Source organism: Cherax quadricarinatus, chromosome 52, assembly GCF_038502225.1.
Source record: "Cherax quadricarinatus isolate ZL_2023a chromosome 52, ASM3850222v1, whole genome shotgun sequence".
In the NCBI taxonomy this organism is placed as follows: Eukaryota; Metazoa; Arthropoda; class Malacostraca; order Decapoda; family Parastacidae; genus Cherax; species Cherax quadricarinatus.
The window spans coordinates 26,551,183-26,578,373 of record NC_091343.1 but is presented as its reverse complement, the minus strand read 5'-3'; the positions used below and the strand labels follow the sequence as shown (position 1 = coordinate 26,578,373).

General features: G+C 39.1%; 1 protein-coding gene across 1 annotated transcript in view; it reads left to right on the top strand.

Annotated features, from left to right (window-relative positions):
* LOC128696898 (protein unc-80 homolog) overlaps nt 1-27,191 on the top strand; it is a 1,079,316-nt gene that overhangs the window by 642,708 nt on the left and 409,417 nt on the right. The window contains exons 32-36 of the mRNA XM_070095999.1: nt 4,191-4,403; nt 16,699-16,834; nt 17,579-17,699; nt 17,855-18,015; nt 24,141-24,226. Coding sequence (XP_069952100.1) covers nt 4,191-4,403; nt 16,699-16,834; nt 17,579-17,699; nt 17,855-18,015; nt 24,141-24,226 — 717 coding nt within the window. The remainder of the gene's footprint in view (nt 1-4,190; nt 4,404-16,698; nt 16,835-17,578; nt 17,700-17,854; nt 18,016-24,140; nt 24,227-27,191) is intronic.

Here is a 27,191-nt window from a genome sequence, read left to right as displayed (position 1 = left end):
GGCTGAGATGGTGTCTGTAGTGGTGGCTGAGATGGTGTCTGTAGTGGTGGCTGAGATGGTGTCTGTAGTGGTGGCTGAGATGGTGTCTGTAGTGATGGCTGAGATGGTGTCTGTAGTGGTGGCTGAGATGGTGTCTGTAGTGGTGGCTGAGATGGTGTCTGTAGTGGTGGCTGAGATGGTGTCTGTAGTGGTGGCTGAGATGGTGTCTGTAGTGGTGGCTGAGATGGTGTCTGTAGTGGTGGCTGAGATGGTGTCTGTAGTGGTGGCTGAGATGGTGTCTGTAGCGGTGGCTGAGATGGTGTCTGTAGTGGTGGCTGAGATGGTGTCTGTAGTGGTGGCTGAGATGGTGTCTGTAGCGGTGGCTGAGATGGTGTCTGTAGTGGTGGCTGAGGTGATGTCTGTAGTGGTGGCTGAGATGGTGTCTGTAGCGGTGGCTGAGATGGTGTCTGTAGTGGTGGCTGAGAATGTTGTCTGTAGTGGTGGCTGAGATGGTGTCTGTAGTGGTGGCTGAGAATGTGTCTGTAGTGGTGGCTGAGATGGTGTCTGTATTGGTGGCTGAGATGGTGTCTGTAGTGGTGGCTGAGATGGTGTCTGTAGTGGTGGCTGAGATGGTGTCTGTAGCGGTGGCTGAGATGGTGTCTGTAGTGGTGGCTGAGATGGTGTCTGTAGTGGTGGCTGAGATGGTGTCTGTAGTGGTGGCTGAGATGGTGTCTGTAGTGGTGGCTGAGATGGTGTCTGTAGTTGTGGCTGAGATGGTGTCTGTAGTGGTGGCTGAGATGGTGTCTGTAGTGGTGGCGGAGATGGTGTCTGTAGTGGTGGCTGAGATGGTGTCTGTAGTGGTGGCTGAGATGGTGTCTGTAGTGGTGGCTGAGATGGTGTCTGTAGTGGTGGCTGAGATGGTGTCTGTAGTTGTGGCTGAGATGGTGTCTATAGTGGTGGCTGAGATGGTGTCTGTAGTGGTGGCTGAGATGGTGTCTGTAGTGGTGGCTGAGATGGTGTCTGTAGTGATGGCTGAGATAGTGTCTGTAGTGGTGGCTGAGATGGTGTCTGTATTGGTGGCGGAGATGGTGTCTGTAGTGGTGGCTGAGATGGTGTCTGTAGTGGTGGCTGAGATGGTGTCTGTAGTGGTGGCTGAGATGGTGTCTGTAGTGGTGGCTGAGATGGTGTCTGTAGTGGTGGCTGAGATGGTGTCTGTATTGGTGGCGGAGATGGTGTCTGTAGTGATGGCTGAGATGGTGTCTGTAGTGGTGGCTGAGATGGTGTCTGTAGTGGTGGCGGAGATGGTGTCTGTAGTGGTGGCTGAGATGGTGTCTGTAGTGGTGGCTGAGATGGTGTCTGTAGTGGTGGCTGAGATGGTGTCTGTAGTGGTGGCTGAGATGGTGTCTGTAGCGGTGGCTGAGATGGTGTCTGTAGTGGTGGCTGAGATGGTGTCTGCAGTTGCTGTAGTAGTGACTAAAATTGTTACAATAGTGGTAGTATAGCTGTGGTAATGGTGTCTAAGGTTATGAAAGTCTTACCTGAATGTTGACAAGCGGACATGTCTCTTTATGGGATGATAATATTCCTGGAGATGTGCTTAATCTAGAAGGTTGATATCGTGTCTGTGGAATGGTAAGGCAGTCAATACTCACACTGATATGTTTTTAATATATTTATTTTAAACAGTGATTGTGGGTGTAGTTGTTACTGTAGAGAGAGCCGAGGTGCTGGCTGTAATTGTTGCTGTTGTGATGACTGTTGTTGCTGCTGTTGTGATGACTGTTGTTGCTGCTGTTGTTGTAGTAGTAATTTAGGAGGTTGCTGTAGCTATTGATGTGGTGATAACTGAGGAGGTGGTTGTAATTGTTGTAGTGGTGGCCCTGATGTGCTGGATGGAATTGTTGCTGTTGTGCCAGCAGATGAAGAGACTGTAATTGTTGTTGTAATGGTGGCTGAGTTGCTGGTTGTAGTTATTTTATCAGTGCTTGAGGTGCTGGATGTAGTAGCAGATGAGAGAGGGAGCAGTCAGTCTAACAAAGTGGATCATATTCAAGGTATTCTTTATACTCAGTTTTTCAGTCAAATTTCACTCCAAAGAATACGAACTTTTTCTCTCTCTTCTCTCTCTCCTCTCTCTCTCTCTCTCTCTCTCTCTCTCTCTCTCTCTTTTTTTTTTTTTTTTCTTTTTTTTTTTTTTTTTTACACAGGGTTTGACAAGGTTAAGGATCCCTAGCTTTGTTGACAGCTATATTACAGGTTAATTTAAGGATTCCTAACTTTATTGGCAAGCTAAGAGCTGTTACCTACATCAGCTCATTTGAAAGCATTTTTATTGTTATGAGACATACAAGTACGGGACAGGATGAAGTTGGAGCCATCTGTGGGCCAGCATTTTCATTGGGCCAGCATTTTCATTTGATCAACTGACTTTATCTCGTTGACATCATTATCCTGTACGAATGTGTTCCATACTCGAGTCATCCTGGGTATGTATGATCTCAGATGGAGTGATGTTCTGGAGAAGGGTACAGCCAGAGTGAAGTTGCTGCTTTCTGCCCGTCTTGTGGCATAAAAGCTTGTTTCACGGTTTCCTCGAAGTGGATCCAAGTGTGGTATTTTGACAATATTGGCCCTCTCTCTCTCTCTCTCTCTCTCTCTCTCTCTCTCTCTCGCCCTCTCATTTACACAAAGAAGTGCTTCACCTGTATGATACATACAGAGCCTGGCGAATATGATACATACAGAGCCTGGGGAATATGATACATGCAGAGCCTGGGGAATATGATACACACAGAACCTGGGGAATATGATACATACAGAATTTGAGGAATATGATACATACAGAGCCTGGGGAATATGATACATACAGAGCCTGGGGAATATGATACATACAGAGCCTGGGGAATATGATACATACAGAGCCTGGGGAATATGATACATACAGAGCCTGGGGAATATGATACATACAGAGCCTGGGGAATATGATATATACAGAGCCTGGGGAATATGATACATACACAACCTGGGGAATATGATACATACAGAGCCTGGGGAATATGATACATACAGAGCCTGGGGAATATGATACATACACAACCTGGGGAATATGATACATACAGAGCCTGGGGAATATTATACATGTAGATCCTTGGGGATATGATACATACAGAGCCTGGAGAATATGATACACACAGAACCTGGGGGATGTGATACATACAGAATTTGAGGAATATGATACACACAGAGCCTGGGGAATATGATACATATACAACCTGGGGAATATGATACATACACAACCTGGGGAATATGATACATACAGAGCCTGGGTAATATGATACATACTCAACCTGGGGAATATGATACATACAGAGCCTGGGGAATATGATACATACACAACCTGGGGAATATGATACATACAGAGCCTGGGTAATATGATACATACACAACCTGGGGAATATGATACATACAGAGCCTGGGGAATATGATACATACGCAACCTGGGTAATATTATACATACACAACCTGGGTAATATTATACATACACAACCTGGGGAATATGATACATACACAACCTGGGGAATATTATACATACACAACCTGGGGAATATGATACATGCACATCCTGGGGAATATGATACATACACAACCTGGGGAATATGATACATACACAACCTGGGGAATATGATATATACAGAGCCTGGGGAATATGATACATACACAACCTGGGGAATATGATACATACACAACCTAGGGAATATGATACATACACAACCTGGGGAATATGATACATACACAACCTGGGGAATATGATACATACACAACCTGGGGAATATGATACATACACAACCTGGGGAATATGATACATACACAACCTGGGGAATATGATACATACACAACCTGGGGAATATGATACATACACAACCTGGGAAATTTGAAACATACAGAGACTGGGGAAAATGATACATACTGAGCCTGGGGAATAAGATACATATACAACCTGGGGAATATGATACATACACAACTTGGGGAATTCGAAATCAGTTTTGATCCAAAGGGAGATTGCTTCAAATTTCATGCATCAAAAGCCCTTCATAATTATTAGAAGGAATGGGCTATATAAAAATGGACTTCATGTACGATACCTTCATTCTTACTGTTTTGAAAATAAATTTCTCACAGTGGCTCTAGCCAGGCTGTTTATTTTCACACAGCCTGGTGCTCCAGTGATAGCACGGGCAGCATTTCTGATGGAAATAGCTCACTTCATTCATCGGTGCAACCGTGGTGCATGGCCAGCCTGGATAAAGATGTCTCTTCCAATGTATCGTCCATCTGTGTCTCTCTCCCGAACTCAACTCTCAGGAGCAAGACGGATGAACATCCTTCAACGTGCTGCCGGCAGGATGTTCTACCAGTGGGCTGAGGCAAGATTCCAAGTATTCTTTAAAATTAAAATTGCTTAACTAAATTACTATACAGGAAATCCTCATTTAACATCGTCGATAGGTTCTTGGAAACCGCGACTTTAGGCGAAACGACGTATGACGAGACCAGTTTTATCATGGGGCTAATTGATATAAACAAGAGTTAAGTTGACTCACGAAATCGTAATGACACGATTGAAAACAAACCATACCCCGGCTGGGATTGAACCCGCGGTCAGAGAGTCTCAAAACTCCAGCCCGTCACTTTAGCCACTAGACCAGCTAGCCGGTCTAGCTGGTCTAGTGGCTAACGCGACGGGCTGGAGTTTTGAGACTCTCTGACCGCGGGTTCAATCCCAGCCGGGGTATGGTTTTTTAAGAGTTAAGATGTTACAGCAAGAGAGACATGAGAGGGAGGACAGTAGTGCCGCAGACACCGTGACTATGGAGTATGTCGCTCTTGGGCGCTATAAAGTCGTATATTTAATCTATTATTGACATTTTTATTATTTTAGTTATCATTTTTTTCAGAATTTTACAAGACACACACTACTTATCATAAACAGCGAATATAAACAGGCAGAAGGTAGGAAACTGACATAAACGAACATGGAGAGTTACACCCGTATGTTCCACATCCCAATATTTCAATACACAAATAACCCGCACATAAAAGAGAGAAGCTTACGACGACGTTTCGGTCCGACTTGGACCATTGACAAAGTCACAGTGTGACTTTGTCAAAGGTCCAAGCCGGACCGAAACGTCGTCGTAAGCTTCTCTCTTTTATGTGCGGGTTATTTGTGTATCGTTCCAGTCACGGTATTGTGCCTTTTTGTTATTTACCCAATATTTAAATTTTTCCAAATTTTTCATTCCTGGCCGGGAACTGATTTCTTTTTCTCATCAATGTTCTAAAGAAACGACTTCCTGTACTGCATATATGAAGACTGCACTTCTTTTATCTCGATAAAGGCAAACATATACATAAATGTCGTGCCGAATAGGAAAAACTTGCAATTTTGGCTTAAATAGCAACGCACTTCTTGCCGAATAAGATAAGCAAAAATTTGTGCATGCAATATTTTCGCTAAAATCATTCTGAACATATCGAAAAAAATATATTTCACTGTGTTTGTTTATTAAATTATTGTAAACTTATATAAAATATATTTAGTTTGATTAGGTGAAATTAAATTGCACATGTAATGATAAGTTTAGGTAAGTTTTCTAAGGTTCTTTTAGTACAAAATTGTTAATTTTTACATTAACATAAATGAAAAAAATATATAAAAATATCAGAGAAAATTTTAGAAATGACTTAATTTTAAATGAGTTCTTGCTAATTGACCAGTCTGACTTATTCGGCACGACATTATATATAAATATATATATATATATATATATATATATATATATATATATATATATATATATATATATATATATATATATATATATATATATATATGTGTGTGTGTGTGTGTGTGTGTGTGTGTGTATATAATTTCTACACTCCGAATTTTCTGCATAATATTTACACCACACATTGCCCATAGACTAGACATCTCCACTGCCTCCAACCGTCTCCTCGCTGCTGCATTTACCACCCAAGCTTCACACCCATATAAGAGTGTTGGTACTACTATACTTTCATACATTCCCTTCTTTGCCTCCATAGATAACGTTTTTTGTCTCCACATATACCTCAATGCACCACTCACCTTTTTCTCCTCATCAGTTCTATGATTAACCTCATCCTTCATAAGTCCATCCGCCGACACGTCAACTCACAAGTATCTGAAAACATTCACTTCTTCCATACTCCTCCTCCCCAATTTGATATCCAATTTTTCTTCATCTAAATCATTTGATACCCTCATCACCTTACTCTTTTCTATGTTCACTTTCAACTTCCTACCTTTACACACTCCCAAACTCATCCACTAACCTTTGCAATTTTTCTATAGAATCTCCCATGAACACAGTATGATCAGCAAATAGCAACGGTGTCAATTCCCATTTTGTATTTGATTCCCCATAATTTAATCCCACTCCTCTCCCGAACACCCTAGCATTTTCTTCTTTTACAGCTCCATTTATAAATATATTAAACAACCACGGTGACATTACACATCCCTGTCTAAGACCTACTTTTACCGGGAAGTAGTCTCTCTTCTACACACCCTAACCTGAGCCTCAGTATCCTCACAAAAACTCTTCATAACATTTAGTAACTTACCACCTATTCCAAACACTTGCAACATCTGCCACATTGTTTCCCTATCCACTCTATCATATGCCTTCTCTATATCCATAAACTCAATAAAACTTCCCTACCTTTATCTAAATACTGCTTACATATATGCTTCGATGTAAACACTTGATCTACACATCCCCTACCCACTCAGAAACCTCCTTGCTCATCCGCAATCCTACATTCTGTCTTACCTCTAATTCTTTCAGTTATAACCCTTCCGTACACTTTTCCTGGTATACTCAGTAAACTTATTCCTCTATAATTTTTACAATCTCTTTTGTCCCCCTTCCCTTTATATAAAGGGACTATACATGCTCTCTGCCAATCCCTAGGTACCTTCCCCTCTTTCATACATTTATTAAACAAAAATACCAATCACTCCAACACTATATCCCCCCCTGCTTTTAACATTTCGGTCATGATCCCGTCAGTTCCAGCTGCTTTACCCCCTTTCATTCTACGTAATGCCTCACGCACCTCCCCCACACTCACATCCTGTTGTTCTTCACTCCTAAAAGATGGTATACCTCCCTAGCCAGTGCATGAAATTACCGCTTCCGTTTCTTCGTCGACATTTAAAAGTTCCTCAAAATATTCTCGCCATCTACCCAAAACCTCCATCTCCCCATCTACTAACTCCCCTACTCTGTTTTTAACTGACAGATCCATTCGTTCTCTAGGCTTTCTTAACTTGTTTAACTCACTCCAAACTTTTTTCTTATTTTCATTAAAATTTCTTGACAGTGCCTCTCCCACTCTATCATCTGCTCTCCTTTTGCACTCTCTCACCACTCTCTTCACCTTTCTTTTACTCTCCATATACTCTACTCTTCTTATAACACTTCTGCTTTCGAAGAACCTCTCACAAGCTAACTTTTTCTCTTTTATCACACCCTTTACTTCATCATTCCACCAATCACTCCTGATTCCTCCTGCACCCACCATCCTATAACCACAAACTTCTGCCCCACATTCTAATACTGCATTTTTAAAACAATTCCAACCCTCTTCAACCCCCCCACTAATCATACTTGCACCAGCCCACCTTTCTGCCAATAGTTGCTTATATCTCACCCGAACTTCCTCCTACCTTAGTTTATACACTTTCTTACTCTAACTGTAGCTACAACTAAATAATGGTCTGATATGAACATCAAAATGGTATACAATACCGACAGGTTGTTAGATAGTTCCTGACTATGGAACTGAACTTCTCCAGGCCGAGGGACTGACAACCTCAAATTCTACGACTTTAAGGGTGATGGACTGATTACATCGTCTTCACATCTCTACTGTTCCTGCCTACTTTCTGTATTCGACTGAAGAAGCCTACTGTGTAGGCGAAACGTTTCGGAATAAAGTTGTCTAACTGTTGCATATGTGTCTTACCTAACAACCTGTCGGTATTGTATACCATTTTGATGTTCATCTTGTCAGACACTGCAACACGTAGCATCTTGGTACAGAAAACACCTTGGACAAGCTTTTCAAGTGAGAAGGGTTGGATCTGAGAGGGACATGACCTCTCAGTTACCTCTCACTACTACTACTACTACTACTACTACTACTACTACCCTGCACCTCTCCTTCCGACAGTATTTAAGTCTCCGCACTGTCGCTTGATCTTCAGATAGTTCCTGACTATGGAACTGAACTTCTCCAGGCCGAGGGACTGACAACCTCAAATTCTACGACTTTAAGGGTGATGGACTGATTACATCGTCTTCACATCTCTACTGTTCCTGCCTACTTTCTGTATTCGACTGAAGAAGCCTACTGTGTAGGCGAAACGTTTCGGAATAAAGTTGTCTAACTGTTGCATATGTGTCTTACCTAACAACCTGTCGGTATTGTATACCATTTTGATGTTCATCTTGTCAGACACTGCAACACGTAGCATCTTGGTACAGAAAACACCTTGGACAAGCTTTTCAAGTGAGAAGGGTTGGATCTGAGAGGGACATGACCTCTCAGTTACCTCTCACTACTACTACTACTACTACTACTACTACTACTACCCTGCACCTCTCCTTCCGACAGTATTTAAGTCTCCGCACTGTCGCTTGATCTTCAGATAGTTCCTGACTATGGAACTGAACTTCTCCAGGCCGAGGGACTGACAACCTCAAATTCTACGACTTTAAGGGTGATGGACTGATTACATCGTCTTCACATCTCTACTGTTCCTGCCTACTTTCTGTATTCGACTGAAGAAGCCTACTGTGTAGGCGAAACGTTTCGGAATAAAGTTGTCTAACTGTTGCATATGTGTCTTACCTAACAACCTGTCGGTATTGTATACCATTTTGATGTTCATCTTGTCAGACACTGCAACACGTAGCATCTTGGTACAGAAAACACCTTGGACAAGCTTTTCAAGTGAGAAGGGTTGGATCTGAGAGGGACATGACCTCTCAGTTACCTCTCACTACTACTACTACTACTACTACTACTACTACTACCCTGCACCTCTCCTTCCGACAGTATTTAAGTCTCCGCACTGTCGCTTGATCTTCAGATAGTTCCTGACTATGGAACTGAACTTCTCCAGGCCGAGGGACTGACAACCTCAAATTCTACGACTTTAAGGGTGATGGACTGATTACATCGTCTTCACATCTCTACTGTTCCTGCCTACTTTCTGTATTCGACTGAAGAAGCCTACTGTGTAGGCGAAACGTTTCGGAATAAAGTTGTCTAACTGTTGCATATGTGTCTTACCTAACAACCTGTCGGTATTGTATACCATTTTGATGTTCATCTTGTCAGACACTGCAACACGTAGCATCTTGGTACAGAAAACACCTTGGACAAGCTTTTCAAGTGAGAAGGGTTGGATCTGAGAGGGACATGACCTCTCAGTTACCTCTCACTACTACTACTACTACTACTACTACTACTACTACCCTGCACCTCTCCTTCCGACAGTATTTAAGTCTCCGCACTGTCGCTTGATCTTCAGATAGTTCCTGACTATGGAACTGAACTTCTCCAGGCCGAGGGACTGACAACCTCAAATTCTACGACTTTAAGGGTGATGGACTGATTACATCGTCTTCACATCTCTACTGTTCCTGCCTACTTTCTGTATTCGACTGAAGAAGCCTACTGTGTAGGCGAAACGTTTCGGAATAAAGTTGTCTAACTGTTGCATATGTGTCTTACCTAACAACCTGTCGGTATTGTATACCATTTTGATGTTCATCTTGTCAGACACTGCAACACGTAGCATCTTGGTACAGAAAACACCTTGGACAAGCTTTTCAAGTGAGAAGGGTTGGATCTGAGAGGGACATGACCTCTCAGTTACCTCTCACTACTACTACTACTACTACTACTACTACTACTACCCTGCACCTCTCCTTCCGACAGTATTTAAGTCTCCGCACTGTCGCTTGATCTTCAGATAGTTCCTGACTATGGAACTGAACTTCTCCAGGCCGAGGGACTGACAACCTCAAATTCTACGACTTTAAGGGTGATGGACTGATTACATCGTCTTCACATCTCTACTGTTCCTGCCTACTTTCTGTATTCGACTGAAGAAGCCTACTGTGTAGGCGAAACGTTTCGGAATAAAGTTGTCTAACTGTTGCATATGTGTCTTACCTAACAACCTGTCGGTATTGTATACCATTTTGATGTTCATCTTGTCAGACACTGCAACACGTAGCATCTTGGTACAGAAAACACCTTGGACAAGCTTTTCAAGTGAGAAGGGTTGGATCTGAGAGGGACATGACCTCTCAGTTACCTCTCACTACTACTACTACTACTACTACTACTACTACTACCCTGCACCTCTCCTTCCGACAGTATTTAAGTCTCCGCACTGTCGCTTGATCTTCAGATAGTTCCTGACTATGGAACTGAACTTCTCCAGGCCGAGGGACTGACAACCTCAAATTCTACGACTTTAAGGGTGATGGACTGATTACATCGTCTTCACATCTCTACTGTTCCTGCCTACTTTCTGTATTCGACTGAAGAAGCCTACTGTGTAGGCGAAACGTTTCGGAATAAAGTTGTCTAACTGTTGCATATGTGTCTTACCTAACAACCACTTTAGCATTGAAATCCCCAACCACCATTACTCTCACACTTGGTTCAAAACTCCCCACGCAATCACTTAACATTTCCCAAAATCTCTCTCTCTCCTCTACACTTCTCTCTTCTCCAGGTGTATATACGCTTACTATAACCCACTTTTCACATCCAATCTTTATTTTACTCCACATAATCCTTAAATTAATACATTTATAGTCCCTCTTTTCCTGCCATAACTTATCCTTCAACATTACTGCTACTCCTTGAACTCTAACTCTATTTGAAACCCTTGACCTAATCCTATTTATTCCTCTCCACTGAAACTCTCCCACCCCCTTCAGCTTTGTTTCACTTAAAGCCAGGACATCCAGCTTCTTCTCATTCAAAGCATCCACAATCATCTCTTTCTTATCATGTGCACAACATTCACGCACATTCAGACTTTCCACTTTGACAATTCTCTTCTTATTCTTTTTAGTAATTATTACAGGAAAAAGGGTTACTAGCCATTGTTCCCGGCATTTTAGTTGACTTTTACAACACGCATGGCTTACGGAAGAAAGATTCTCATTCCACTTCCCCATGGATATAAAAGGAAAAGTAATGAGACCAAGAACTATTAAGATAAAATCAAAGAAAACTCAGATGAGTGTGTATAAATAAACATGAACATGTATGTGTAGTGTGACCTAAGTGTAAGTAGAAGTAGCAAGACGTACCTGTAATCTTGCATATTTATGAGACAGACAAAATACACCAGCAATCCTACCATAATGTAAAACAATTACAGGCTTTCGTTTCACACTCAGTCAGGACGGTAGTACCTCCCTGGGTGGTTGCTGTCTACCAACGTCTCTCTCTCTCTCTCTCTCTCTCTCCATATATATATATATATATATATATATATATATATATATATATATATATATATATATATATATATATATATATATATATATATATATATACATTATATATATATATATATATATATATATATATATATATATATATATATATATATATATTATACATATATATATATATATATATATTTATATATATGTATATATATATATTTATATATATTTATATATATATTAATAAACAAAATACATTTACAGAAAAAAACATAAACATGAATACAATAGCACAATGTATCAAAGATGATGAATTTCCTCCAGCTCCTCCGAGGCTGGACGTGAGCCAAGTATGAAGCAAGCATTTCCTCTCTGGATGGCGACGCTGAGGCGCTGGAACATGAAAGTGGCTGCCCTTGGGTCCCTGGTGGTGTCGATGAGTCTGGAACCCAATTCTTTAAGGAAACGTGTGGCATTTTTTCCCCATGATCCCAAGGTCTCTGATCCCACTGGGACAAATTGATACTGTTGGCTAATGTCCCTGTACTTGCTGATCTTGTACTCCTCCCTGTGGTCAGCAGCTCCTCCCTGTCGCCCCACACTGTGATGGATATATGTGTCAGCCAGTGTGGACACACAGGTATAGTCCCATGCTAAGAGCTTGCCATTCTTCCAAGGATAGATGGTGATCCCGTCGGGGCGGTTTGCTGGGTTGTGGGTATTGTTTGCTGCAAGTGATCGTGGCTCCCTCTCGGCAGGGCATCCAGCTGTAGCAAGGGTTCTCTTAATGATGTCGTTGACCTCATTGTGTCTTGCATGCCAGCCCTTAGTTTTGGAACAGTTAAGACCATGTAGACCGTATTGGTCTGCTTGCACTTCGCCGCAAATACACATATATTCTGTGTGAACTGGGGCAGCAAGGCGCAGAGCCACTGCAATACGGAGGGTCTTAGGGTCGAGTCGCGTTCCCATTGCCGATATGGGAACTGTTTGGAGGAAGTCCCCGGAGTGAGGTGCACTCACAGCCTGGAGACGGGCAATCTCCCTATCTGATGTTGCAGCCCTGAGCATGTTGGCAAGCACCTTTTCAGCAATTGGGCTATCCCAGCTTGACTGTTTGTGAGCCAGTGCTGCACTAGGGTTTGGTGCTGGAGCAGCAAGAGTCTCCCATTCGGTGATGGCACTGACATAGCTAGGGTCTTCTATTCCTGCTGAGTCACTGAGGGTGTCAGGAAGAATTTGTCTTATCAACTCGTTTGATGCAATGGAAGAGGATAGGAAAGCTGGTAGAGCAATCTGGGAGGATCTGCGTACTCCTAGCCCTCCAAGCCTGACCGGAAGTGAGGCTTGCAACCACTGTCCATCGTCAAGGGAAAGATTCAATACACTCTCTAGCATATATATATGTATATATATATATATATATATATATATATATATATATATATATATATATATATATATATATATATATATATATATATATATATATATATATATATATATATAGGCAATGGGCTAGTAATCCCTTCTCCTGTACACATTTACTAAAAATCAGAAGAAAAAACTTTATAAAACTGGAATGCTTGAATGTGCGTGGATGTAGTGCGGATGATAAAAAGGAGATGATTGCTGATGTTATGAATGAAAAGAAGTTGGATGTCCTGGCCTTAAGCGAAACAAAGCTGAAGGGGGTAGGCGAGTGTAAGTTAGAGCCAAGGAAGGGGTAGCAATAATGTTGAAGGACCAGTTATGGAAGGAGAAGAGGGAATATAAATGTGTAAATTTAAGGATTTTGTGGATTAAAGTAAGGGTCGGATGTGAAAAGTGGGTCATAATTAGCGTGTAAGCACCTGGAGAAGAGAGGAGTGTAGAGGAGAGAGAGAGATTTTGGGAGATGTTTAGCGAGAAAGTAATTGTGGTAGGGGACCTAAATGCTAAAGTAGGAGAAACATTTAGAGAGGGTGTGGTAGGTAAGTTTGGGGTGCCAGGTGTAAATGATAATGGGAGCCCTTTGATTAAACTTTGTATAGAAAGGGGTTTAGTTATAAGTAATACGTTTTTAAGAAAAAGATGATAAATATGTATACAATATATGATGTAGGGCGTGATGACAGTAATTTCTCGGACTATGTATTGGTAGATAAAAGACTGTTGAGTAGACTCCAGGATGTACATGTTTATAGAGGGGCCATAGGTATATCAGATCACATTCTAGTTGTAGCTGCAGTGAGAGTGAAAGGCAGATGGGATACAAGGAAAATAGAAGCAGCAAGTAAGAGGGAGATGAAGGTGTATAAACTAAAAGAGGAGGCAGTTAGGGTAAAATATAAACAACTATTGGAGGATAGATGGGCTAGTGAGAATATAGGCAATGGGGTCGAAGATGTATGGGGTAGATTTAAAATGTAGTGTTAGAGTGTTCAGCAGAATTTTGTGGTTACAGGAAAGTGAGTGTGAGAGGGAAGAAGAGCGATTGGTGGAATGATGAGGTAAAGAGAGTGGTAAGGGAGAAAAAGTTAGCATATGATAGGTTTTTACAAAGTAGAAGTGATGCAAGGAGGGAAGAGTATGTGGAGAGAAAAAGAGAGATTATGAGAGTGGTGAAGCAATGTAAAAAGAGAGCAAATGAGAGAGTGAGTGAGATGTTATCAACAAATTTTGTTGAAAATAAGAAAAAGTTTTGGAGTGAGATTAATAAGTTGAGGAAGCCTAGGGAACAAATGGATTTGACAGTTAAAAATAGGAGAGGAGAGTTATTAAATGGAGAGTTAGAGGTATTGGGAAGATGGAGGGAATATTTTGAGGAATTGTTAAATGTTGATGAAGATAGGGAAGTTGTGATTTCGTGTTTAGGGTAAGGAGGAATAACATCTTGTAGGAGTGAGGAAGAACCAGTTGTGAGTGTGGGGGAAGTTCGTGAGGCAGTGGGTAGAATGAAAGGGGGATTGATGGGATAAAGATAGAAATGTTAAAAGCAGGTGGGGATATAGTTTTGGAGTGGTTGGTGCTATTATTTAATAAATGTATGGAAGAGGATAAGGTACTTAGGGATTGGTAGAAAGCATGCGTAGTTCCTTTGCATAAAGGCAAAGGGGATAAAAGAGAGTGTAAAAATTATAGGGGATAGTCTGTTGAGTATACCTGGTAAAGTCTATGGTAGAATTATTATTGAAAGAATTAAGAGTAAGATGGAGAGTAGGATAGCAGATGAACAATAAGACTTTAGGAAAGGTGGGGGTGTGTGGACCAGGTGTTTACAGTGAAACATATAGGTGAACAGTATTTAGATTAGGGTAAAGAGGTGTTTGTGGCATTTATGGATTTGGAAAAAGCATATGTGAGGGCGGATAGGGGGGCAATGTGACAGTTGTTGCTGGTGTATGGTATAGGAGGTAGGTTACTGAAAGCAGTGAAGAGTTTTTACGAGGATAGTGAGGCTCAACTTAGAGTATGTAGGAGCGAGGGAGATTATTTCCCAGTAAAAGTAGGCCTTAGACAAGGATGTGTGATGTCACCGTGGTTGTTCAATATATTTATGGATGAGGTTGTAAGAGAAGTGAATGCTAGAGTTTTGGCAAGAGGTGTGAAGTTAAAAGATACAGAATCAAACACAAAGTGGGACTTGTCACAGTTTCTCTTTGCTGATGACACGGTGCTTTTGGGAGATTCTGAAGAGAAGTTGCGGAGATTGGTGGATGAATTTTGTAGGGTATGCAAAAGAAGAAAATTAAAAGTGAATATAGGAAAGAGTAAGGTTATGAGGATAACAAAATGATTACGTGACGAAAGATTGGATATTAGACTGGAGGGAGAGACTATGGAGGAGGTGAATGTATTCAGATATTTAGGAGTGGACATTTCAGCAGATGGGTCTATGAAGGATTAGGTGAATCACTGAATTGATGAGAGGAAAAGGATGAGTGGTGCACTTAGGAGTCTGTGGAGACAAAGAACTTTGTCCTTGGAAGCAAAGAGGGAAATGTATGAGAGTATAGTTTTACCAACGCTCTTATATGGGCGTGAAGCATGGGTGATTAATGTTGCAGTGAGGAGAAGGCTGGAGGCAGTGGAGATGTCATGTCTGAGGGCAATGTGTGGTGTGAAGATATTGCAGAAAATTCGTAGTTTGAAAATTAGGAGATGGTGTGGGATTGCCAAAACTATTATCCAGAGTGCTGAGGAGGGGTTGTTGAGGTGGTTTGGACATGTAGAGAGAATGGAACAAAACAGAATGACTTTGAGAGAGTATAAATCTGTAGTGGAGAGAAGGAGGGGTAGCGGTCAGCCTAGGAAGGGTTGGAGGGAGGGGGTAAAGGAGGTTTTGTGTGCGAGGGGCTTGGACTTCCAGCGGGCATACGTGAGCGTGTTTGATAGGTGTGAATGGAGACAAATGGTTTTTAATACTCGACGTGCTGTTGGAGTGTGAGCAAAGTAACATTTATAAAGAGATTCATGGAAACGGAGATGGGAAGTACAGTGCCTGCACTCTGAAGGAGGGGTGTTAATGTTGCAGTTTAAAAACTGTAGTGTAAAACACCCTTCTGGCAAGACAGTGATGGAGTGAATGATGGTGAAAGTTTTTCTTTTTCGGGCCTCCCTGCCTTACTGGGAATCGGCCAGTGTGCATATATATATATATATATATATATATATATATATATATATATATATATATATATATATATATATATATATATATATATATATATAAATATATATATATATATATATATATATATATATATATATATATATATATATATATATATATATATATATATATATATATATATATATATATATATATATATATATGTATATATATATATATATATATATAAATTATTTAAGGTGCTCGTGACAAATGAATGTCAAACATTCTCCAGAAGCAGAAAATGACTTAACATAAACTTTATATGATTTCTGAGTTAAAGAATTGCTTCTATATTGGTAATTATCCTGGTTCTAACGAATTAAGCTATTTACAAACTATTTGAAAATTATTTAATTTTGTTTCAAGATGTGAATATACATTTAACATAATATTCTGTTAATACTGGAAGAGACTAGTGTAGAGGAAAGTGTTAGTTCAGCAGTTTGACATAACAGGGATCAAATTATACAGGCCTTGGGGACACGTCTAGAAGAAATCTTGGAAGAGTCTGGACCAACAGTTGAGGAAGTTGTGTCACCCATCACTGACTCAGAGACTCGGCGAGCCCTCAGAGCCAACGATGAAGAAGAAGACTTCCTTGATGAAAGTAAGCTTTAGTCTAATATTTGTGTTTATTTTCTGCTTCGTGTACTCGTAGTAATGTCGATACTTTTAACTGAAGTACAGTTTCGCCCTAGTGTTTATAAATAATCAAGACTAAGGTACTGTAACGGGCTTCTTTGCTGTAAAATCGATGTCTGCAAGGCTTAGGAGCTGATTACGATATATTGTGTCTTCACATACCATCTCTGTACTGAACTGATAAAGCCGCTTGTTGGAAAGTCTTGAAATAAGAATACCCAGGTGATGCACGTGTCCAGTTTTTTACCTTAGAGGATGAAAATCCTTGTTAGGCCGTACTTCAGTGACAAGAAATACCAGTGAGGCAGTAGTTTTAAGACTTGAAATAATAGTGAGGAAGTGCCTCGGTGACTAGTGAGTCAATTCCATGCACGTTAGTGCCTTGAAATGACAGTGTGATAAGTGTCTATTCCTCTCCTTTTCTTTTTTAGTTCTCGTACGAACAAGTTTCGAAGGTAGGGCCAAGTAAGAAAAAAAATTACTGGCGCTATTGTTCAAGTTATATTCAATCGACGTTTTTACGAATAAAACTTTATCTTTAAAATTCTATAAATCCGATAACTATGAAAATTCAATGGATTTCATTGTCATACACTTGATATTTCATTCAGGAAATTTGATGGTCATACAACATGCAAATAGATATGGCGCAAGTGTAGGTTCTACAAACTGCATTACAAAAGTGGCCCATGGGTGTTGTTTTTTCCAGTCAGTGTTAATCCCGGAGGAGCTGACTGTCCGATGGCTCTCAAGATGGTGGCAATACAAGTGTTACTGGAGATTACTGCTTTCCTGAGGGAGACATATACAACATTACCCAAGTCTACAAGGTGCTTGTACAACATTCTCATCAACAGTATTTAATGTTAAGAATAAATGTAGCACATTAACAAAAATTATAGAATTTTTAAAAAGCATCTGTATAATTCATACCAAATATGATATAATTTGAGAAGTTTTCACTTAATGGAAATCATTCTTTTAGGATGTCAGTTCGTGGGGAGAGACCATCTGCCTGTGGTGCTCCTTGCGGTGGTCTGGGACCTGGAAGGGATCACACCAGGAGATGGTCCATGGCTCTCTCATCCATGGGTTATTCTCATCCGTCTGCCCAGAGCCTACAGAGCATTGGGGAAGGTCATCCAGGTATTATTAATCTATATTTTATTTAATATATCTTACCTAATTGTTAATTACCTCTGGCTCATTAATCTGACTAATCACTCGTTTAAAATTTATGTATTCAGCTTATTAACTCCCTGTCATTTAGCACATGAAATTCAGTTTGCGGTTCAATCTGTCATTACCATACCATGATTATATTCAGTGTAGGGCAGGATGTATGGAATGTAGACGTGTAAACACTATACAATTCTATTTATAGTACACAGTTGTACTGTGTATAACCTGAGACCTGCGCCTCGTCTTTATCAACCCCTCCAAAAAAAATGCATTTCGGTCCCTTCGCTCTCCCAGAAAGCTATCCCACAATTGCATAACCCCAGCCCCTTATGCCTTAAGCTACACAATGGTTGTGGTGTAAAGTCCGGCATAAGTTTGTAATGCAGTTAAGTGGTTGTGTTGAAGATCTGAAACTAATCAGAAGGGGAATTTACAAATAAAAAAGAAAATGCACATGGAAACTAATATTCCATTTTTCAATCAAATTGCAAAAATTAGAATATACTCAACTTATAACTTATTCAAATCTTCCACTAAGAAAAATCAACTTTGAAACCAAACTGAAAAGGTATTCTCTTGTTATTTCAGACTAATATCATAAAATACATTACACATTAAGTTTGATGCCGCTCAGAAGCTGCATTCACAAGTTTTAACATTGAGATATTAAAGCCAGTCGGATGAAGCACTCAGAAAATATAGTGTGAAAAAAAATCTTGTGAATTTTCCATTTTTTTTTTTCAATAAAATATGCAAATTGGGGCAAACATTGTACAAAATCAGCTCAAAGTTTACACGAAAGAAGATTTGGTAAGTCAGCGTGTAGGTCAATAATTTTTAATTAGGCCATGGGAATTTATTCACATCTTTCTTATGGTCTTGAGGTTATAACAAATAAATAAATACATTATATACCTTTAAACTAGGATAACTTATCGAGTCTAACAAATTTACCTATTTCTGTTCAAAAGATAAATTTTTCACTTATTTCACGGCAATTTGTTTAATAAAACTGGTGCATTAAACCTTGCGCAACCTGGAAACAATTAAAAGTTTCCTTTGAGGAAAGCACAGCAGCGATAAAAGTTTGAAGGTGACTAGGTGATGCATTCTAATTATCGCTGTGGAGAAATTTTCTCCAAGGGATGTTAGCCTCTACAGCTCCTTTCAGCCCCTAAGGGACTCAGCCCTCCGGAGGGGCTGATAGTTTCTCTTGTTTCATGATCAAAAAGTGAATTTGTAACACATGTTCATACCCAGGCGGCAAGTAAATCACATCACGGCTGACCAGTGTTGCAACCAGTGTGGGTTAACAAGAGTATTCTCTTTACTGTGGCAAGGAAGGGAAAATGCTGACTTCAGCAGATCCTTTGTGTCCAGCACCGTCTTAAAGACAGCCCGGGTTCTATTGATAATCCCTCTTATGTATACTGGGAGGCAGTTAAACGGTCTTCGGCCCCTGACACATAATATGTTGTCTCTCAATGTACTCCTGGCGCCCTTGCTTTTCATTGGGGGAATGTTTCATCTCCTGCCGAGTCTTTTGCAATCATGGGAGTGATTTTCGTGTGCAAGTTTGGTACTAATCCCTCTAGGTTTTTCCAAGTGTATATTGTCATGTATCTTTCTCGCTTGTGTTCCAGGGAATACAAATGAAGGAACTTCAACTGTTCCCGGTAATTCAGGTGCTTGATCGTACTCATGTGTCGTGAAAGTTCTTTGTACACTCTCCAGGACAGCAGTTTCGCCTGCCTTGTAGGGGGCAGTTAGTGTACAGCAGTATTCCAGCTAAGAGAGAAGCAACTTGAGAAAAATCATCATGGCCTTGGTGTCCCTAGTTTTGAAGGTTCTCATTATCCATCCTATCATTTTTCTAGCAGACGAGGTAGATAAATTGTTGTGGTCTTTGGAGGTGAGATCCACTGACATTATGAATCACAGGTCCTTCGCATATTTTTCGCTCTATTGGATGATTAGAATTTGTTGTATACTCTGACACAGTTTTAATTTCCTCAAGTTTTCCATATCTGAGTAGTTAAAATATCTCTTCACTTAACTTCATATTGTTTTGAGTGACCCATTTCAAGATTTGGTTGATGTCCGCATAGAGTCTTGCGGTCATGGCAATTAGGGTGTCACCTTCAAATGAAGACATGGAGCTATGGCTTACATTTCTGTCTGCGTCAGACATGAGGATGAGGAATACGATGGGAGAGAGTACTGTGCCTTGTGGCACAGAGCATTTCACCGTAGCTGCCTCAGACTTTACTGTTTACTATTACTCTTTGTGTTCTATTTATTAGCAAGTTATTGATCCATCTTCAAACTTTTTCTGTAAGTCCTTTATCACGCACAAAGATAACGATGTTACTCCTTGGTCGCACCTGTCGAAGGCTTTCGCAAAGTCTGTGTATACTACATTTGCATTTTGTTTATCCTGTGTATCATCCAGAACGTTATCATAGTGGTCCAGTAGTTGGGACAGGCAGGAGCAAACTGCGCTAAACCCGTGTTGCCCTGGGTTGTGTAACTGATGGGTATCTAGGTGGTTGGCTATCTTGCTTCTTAGAATTCTTTCAAAGATTTTTCTATGGGATGTTAGTGCTGTCGGTCTATAGTTCTTTGCAATTATTTTACTGCCACCTTTGTAGAGTGGGGCTACATCTGTTGTTTTTAGCAAGTGTGTGTCCATGCTCCCTTTCCATAGAATGCTGAGGGTACGTGATATGGGCTTCTTGTAGTTTTCGATGAAGACGGAGTTCCATGAGTCCTGGCTTGGGGCAGAGTGCATTGAAATGTCATTTATTGCCTTTTCAAAGTCTTGTGGTGTTAGGGTAATATCAGAGATTTTTGAGATGACCAGATTTTGTGTTTCGGTCATAAAGAATTCATTTAAATTGTCTACCCTTAGTCTGGTTAATGGCTCGCTGAAAAAAAATAAGTCGTATTGGGACTTTAGTATTTCCCTCATTTCTTTGTTGTGATCTGTGTAGATCCCTTCTCGCCTAAGCAGAGGCCCAATACTGGATGTTTTTTTTTCCCCTTAGAGTTTTCATAAGAGAGGAAGTATTTTTTTTTTTCGATTTCATTTACAGATTTAGTTCTTCCTGAGATTCTTGTTTGCTGTAAGATTCCTTGAGCTTAAGTTCGACATTTGCTATTTCTCTAAGCAGTGCCTCCTTTCGTATTTCAGATACATTGGCCCCTTCAACAGCTCTGTGATTCTTCGCCTACGCCTGTATAGGGAGCATATCTCGTTTACTAGTTTACATATTCTGTTTCTTTCTCTTAATGGAATGTGCCTTGAGCAGACCTCAAGTGCCAGAGTTAATTTTTTCTAGGCAAAGGTTCGGATCCAAGTTGTTTAGGATATCTTCCCATCTTGTTTCATTTAGCACATTGTTGACTTGTTCCCAATGAATGTTTCTGTTATTGAAGGTGAATTTTGTGATTACATCCTCATAAATGATCAAATTTTGGTGGTCAGGAACCCTGCGCATGCATGTCTGTATGACATAAAGTTAATAAAATAAAACCTACATACTTCTATAACAATTTAAGTTTCTTTTAATCATGTTACACTTTTACTGAAAGTTTTAAACTTATTGGAATAGATTTATTTAAGTTATAACCCAGAATCGAAATTTCTGGAACTGGTTTTATTGTTTTGATGAGGCGCCTACACTTGTAAGTAGTTGCATAAACCCTTCACCCGGTTCAGTAAATTGGCACTGAAAATTTGAAGCCGATCGGATGAGGCGTTATTAAGTTGTAAATGAAAGTTTGGAGGATGTTTGGAGGAGTAAAAACACGGGAAAAACGGGAAGTAAAATTTAGGAAACTTCTTAAAAATACCCTTCAGAGTTACCTAAAACGGCAGTTTTAACTTAATTATTTTATGGTAAGGCTTTGAAAGTGTCGAGCGTCGATGGACAATTACTGTTATAGTCGCAGAGAAGCGCCAAATCCGTATGAGTCATATAGTACTTTGAGAATGGAAGACAATCAGAATTCATCCGTGAAGGGTGAGAAGTGCTCTGATTCCTTGACTCAAAAACCCTTCACAAGCATCAAGGTAAAAACCGATGAAGCCTTCAAAATATCATAACAAATGCGCATCTGGAGTTATCTCACAAACACTATTTGGTTTAAAGAAAATACGGGTTTTAGGGGTTTAATATGAATACATATTTACGTGGTTGAAGTAGTAGATGACTCAGGGTCACCTATGTAACTTTAGAAGAAGACAAAATACATATTTACGTGGTTGAAGTAGTAGATGACTCAGGGTCATCTATGTAACTTTAGAAGAAGACAAAATACATATTTACGTGGTTGAAGTAGTAGATGACTCAGGGTCATCTATGTAACTTTAGAAGAAGACAAAATACAGTCATCACACGAAACTTAAATGCCAAGAATACCTGCAGATATCTAACTAATAAATATATGAATTAATCTAATCTTACAGTAACTTTCTAACATATCCTAGCTAGTACAACTCAAAGGGTAATCAATAATATCCCATGAGTGAAATTTAATAATATGAATGTAATACCCTATGTAATACACTAAAATTAGTTCTTATTTTACATTACACATTCAAGGAGGAGATCCAAACATTAAATCTACCAGTTTGCCTTTGACTCATTTGAACGTTCCTTCAAGAAAGATGTCTTAACGCTAATGAAGGGCTCTCAGTCGAATGAATTGGAATTACCCATCTATTCTGTGCATTCCCTCCATAAAATGTGATTCAATATGATATGAAAAAGATTCCGTCTCCAAAGAGTTTCATTTAGAAAACAAAGTTATTAAGAAAATGGTGTGGCGTATCCTTGACTGGTGGTGAAAAACAGTCTTGATGACCCTCGTACAACCAGTCTTCGAGTGAGCAGTGCTATGCTCCTGACTTCTTTACAACGGTGTCATAACGAATGCAGCCTCTTAGAGGTTGGATTATATGGTTAATACTATATTTTTAAATGCTCTATTCATATTCCTTCTTCATGAGGATCCAGCTTTGTGTATTTGATGAAGAAATTTAAGAATGGAAGGCTTAATTATATGGAGAGTTGCATAAACCACCTTAGAAATACCCATATGTAAGTTTTACCAATATTATACCAGTAGATGGATATCTAACCAGTTTTATGAACAGTGCAATCATTTGGTTCCTCACCTGAGGGCAGGCGGATTATCTTTCAGTTCATTCTGATCAATCCTTCTGATAATGAGAGGTCGCTGACACCATGGTTTATGGAATCCTCAGGTTAGTTTTTCGTTTTTATAAGCTTAATGATCTATGTAATCATGATTTGAAGTGAAAATTTGGCGAAACTACATTTAGTCATAGAGTACGCTTATAGGAATAGCCTTACAGAACAACAGCTGTTGTAGTACTGACGAGAGTCGCAGGGTAACACTAGAGCTGTATGGTTGCCAGAAGACGGTAGCAAACTCTTCTGAAAAAAGGACAAACTACATTTATGAGATTATCACAAAATATACTCCTGTCCCAATTACTTTGCACACTACTGTAAATGAGAAACAGATGCAAATTATGAAAAATGGGAAGCACTGTGTCTAATTCATGCCTGTTTTCTATCAATCATAAAAGAGACTACTGATGCATTTACAAGTGAGTGGCACCACCACTTGACAGCGACACCTCTGACATTGTTAACACTCTCAGTGCGAGATACCAAACTTCAGTCAACGACAGATCAACTAGACAAACTCAACATGTGACCTTAAGAGGATTGCCTAACTTAAAAGGTAGTAAGGATGAAAAACACTATCCTCTAGAAGGAAGAAGATCGACGTACATTCTATATAAGGTTTTATCACTAGCGTGTACTTTATAAACACTGGAGATTGCGCTCGTGCGCCTGCGCACAGAAAAGATAAAACGGTTTAGAAGTCCATTTGCTGGTGTAAAAGAGGACTAACAGAGAGATATTAATGAATTTATTAATCTATGGAACCCCTACAGAGAAAATATTATAATAATTCTAAACAGAATTTAAGAATTACCTCATGTGTTTTATAGACTTTTAATGTCTGCATATATACTTTACATTCAACAGCTGGATTTACCGGAGAACGCAAGATCAGCTTTGCTCTGCACGACCCAGACAACGTAAGCCTCGGCAGCTCCAACACCACAGTCACGGTACAGGTTTGAATCCCACATTACCTTTCTGCGCTTCCTCAGCTAGATACAGTGCCACATCTTTACTTCTTCATGTCCTGAGCCTTCATGTTGCACCCTTAAATTATATTCTTTGGTTACATTAACACTGTTGAAACACCGTCCCGTCTCTCTGCATGTTAACATTATACCAAAAATGAAAATGTAAGGCATTTCTGTTTTTCATTTTCTGTATTGCATGCTCATTGTTTATTTGGTACCACTTTTTAATGGACATTTAATGAATAAATAAACAAAATTAAATGTTGCATGAAATAGAAATTGTTAGTTATTTCATTCTTCTCATGGAAATATAATGGAAATTATTTACAGTTATTTACAGTTGAGATAAGAGAATAAATGCTTGCAAATTTTATATTTATCATTGAACACTTTGAAGAAGAAGACAGTGTGTGTGTAATCCAAACAGTAAAATTAATACTTAGGTGATTTTGTATTTTGAATATTTAGGAATACAGTTATCGGAAGAAACTTCAGCAATGACGAATGATTAATTCTCAGACAAAAAGTATGTAAAGAAGCAGCTTTGCCTGATGGATTTTCTCAAGCTCAGTATCTTAGTATTAGTTTATTGTTGTTAATGGCCTTTGAAACATCATTTATTTACTCATTCTACATTATTTTCTTAAGTTTGAAGTGTATACTTGAACTTTAACATTAATTCATATGTTGCTGAAGATTTCAGTCGTGTTGATGATATTGTGTTGTCACAAAGCTCTACCTTGGTTGATCACTTTCGTAGTCAAACCTCACTTCATGTTTTGTAAATGTTGCATGAGGTGCTGCCTTACCTTCATTATGTAAAGTGATGCAATTAAAAACCACCTGATTGTAATATAAACAAATTCTTAAGCATTCTAGCAAACGTCTTTAAATATATATTTTTGGTTATCTAAAGGTAGAGTCGAAAATTTATTTCACAAGTCATAGCAGTATGTACTGTATCAACCTTACTGTATAAATTATTTAAAGTTGAGATACGTTGTTTGCAGAGTGTTGTAGCGTTTCAGGCAAAACTAAAGCTAACACATTGGAAAATATTGAGCATACTGCAGGAAATATAAATTGTGCTAGTAATAATGCAGAGAATTAATATTGTAGTTCCCTGCTATAACTGGGACGGTGGGACCTAGTTTTGCCATGACCATTTTGTGTCCTGTCAGTGATACCAAAGTGGTAATCTCAAGAAATCCATAGTCTGGCAGGGACGTGGGATCGGCACAAGGCTTTTGTGTAGTGTTGCTTATCATAGGTCGTAAATCAGCCAAACTCGTAAGAAAAAAGACTTCCCTATACCAGCGCTACAACAAGTAGATTTTCTTCCCTCCACCTCTCGTTCATAGTCTTGAATAAACCACTTGTAGTTCTCTACTTTTACTACCACTGTGCAATTAAAAGACATTGATATACAATGTCTCTTCTTGCACATAAGGTATCAAATAAGCAGCGAGGGGAAACAGTGACCTCATTCATCCATATATATAATACCGAGGATATTCACGGGACACAAAGATAAAGGATAGTAGGCTTGAATTTCCATTTAAATTTAGTTACACTAGAACAATGGACGTGGGCGTTTCATTAACAAGTAATAATGTCAACTAAACAGCCGAGAACAAAAACATTAATATAAAAAGAATTAAAAAAAATTATATTAATAAGAGAACATATTTTTTGACAGATAGGTACCCAAAATATGAGCACAAAACGTCCTTACAAAACATAATATAGAAAATTAATAAGTAAATATAAAAAAAAGAGTATGAAAAATGTAATTATAAACTTGCTATTTTTTTTCTTGATGACTATAAAAAAATATGAATTCTTCCTAAACTCAAACATATGCAGCAGATGTTTGTGCGGTATTTCATGAACTCAAACATATGCAGCAGATGTTTGTGCGGTATTTCATGAACTCAAACATATGCAGCAGATGTTTGTGCGGTATTTCATGAACTCAAACATATGCAGCAGATGTTTGTGCGGTATTTCATGAAAGACCAAGTGAAAAAAAAGTTCACTTTGCCACTTTCCATAAACTAAAAATGCCATGAAAGTATTTTGACTTAATGTTTTAAATAAAATACAAACTCACTACATCTTCATAAAAATAACATATATAAGCACATAATTTTGATGGTAAAGATTCTAGAAACGAATAAAGTGCAATGCAAATACAGGAATTTATCGCTCAGTAATTTAACTAAATGTAAATTAAAATGTAAAAATAATATTGTTATAATATGAAAGTGAACGAACCTATAAAGAGGTAAATAAAATGAAAGAATAACTTTACCATGAAGTTGTGTCTCCAGATCTGTGAAGTTTGAAGCATATTGAGAGCGACATAATGTTAGTTACTATCACAGTCTGTCTTACACCACACATCAAGTAAATAAAAAATATTTTTTTTTTTTGTAAAAAATATATGTATGCCAAACAAAGAGGCATTAAACAAATATATATATATATATATATATATATATATATATATATATATATATATATATATATATATATATATATATATATATATATATATATACATATATATATATATATATATAACAGGGCTGTGAAGCAGCTGCCCATGCAGCACGAGTATATATCAAAAAACATGTCCGATGAAAAAGCCTTGGTCAAATTGGACTTTGACAACGCTTTCAACTCAGTCAGAAGGGATGCTGCTCTCCAAGCAGTTTATAGAAGCTTCCCTTCCCTTTATCCCTTCATAGAATCGTGTTATAGTGTGACTTCCAGACTATTGTTTGGGGACCATGAAATTGACTCATGTGAGGGCGTGCAACAGGGAGACCGACCCTCTCGCCCCCTTTCTATTTTGTTTGGTCATCAAGGAAGCCACAGAAGCACTCTCCAGCGAGCTCAGTATCTGGTTCCTGGATGATGGTACCCTAGCTGGCACAAC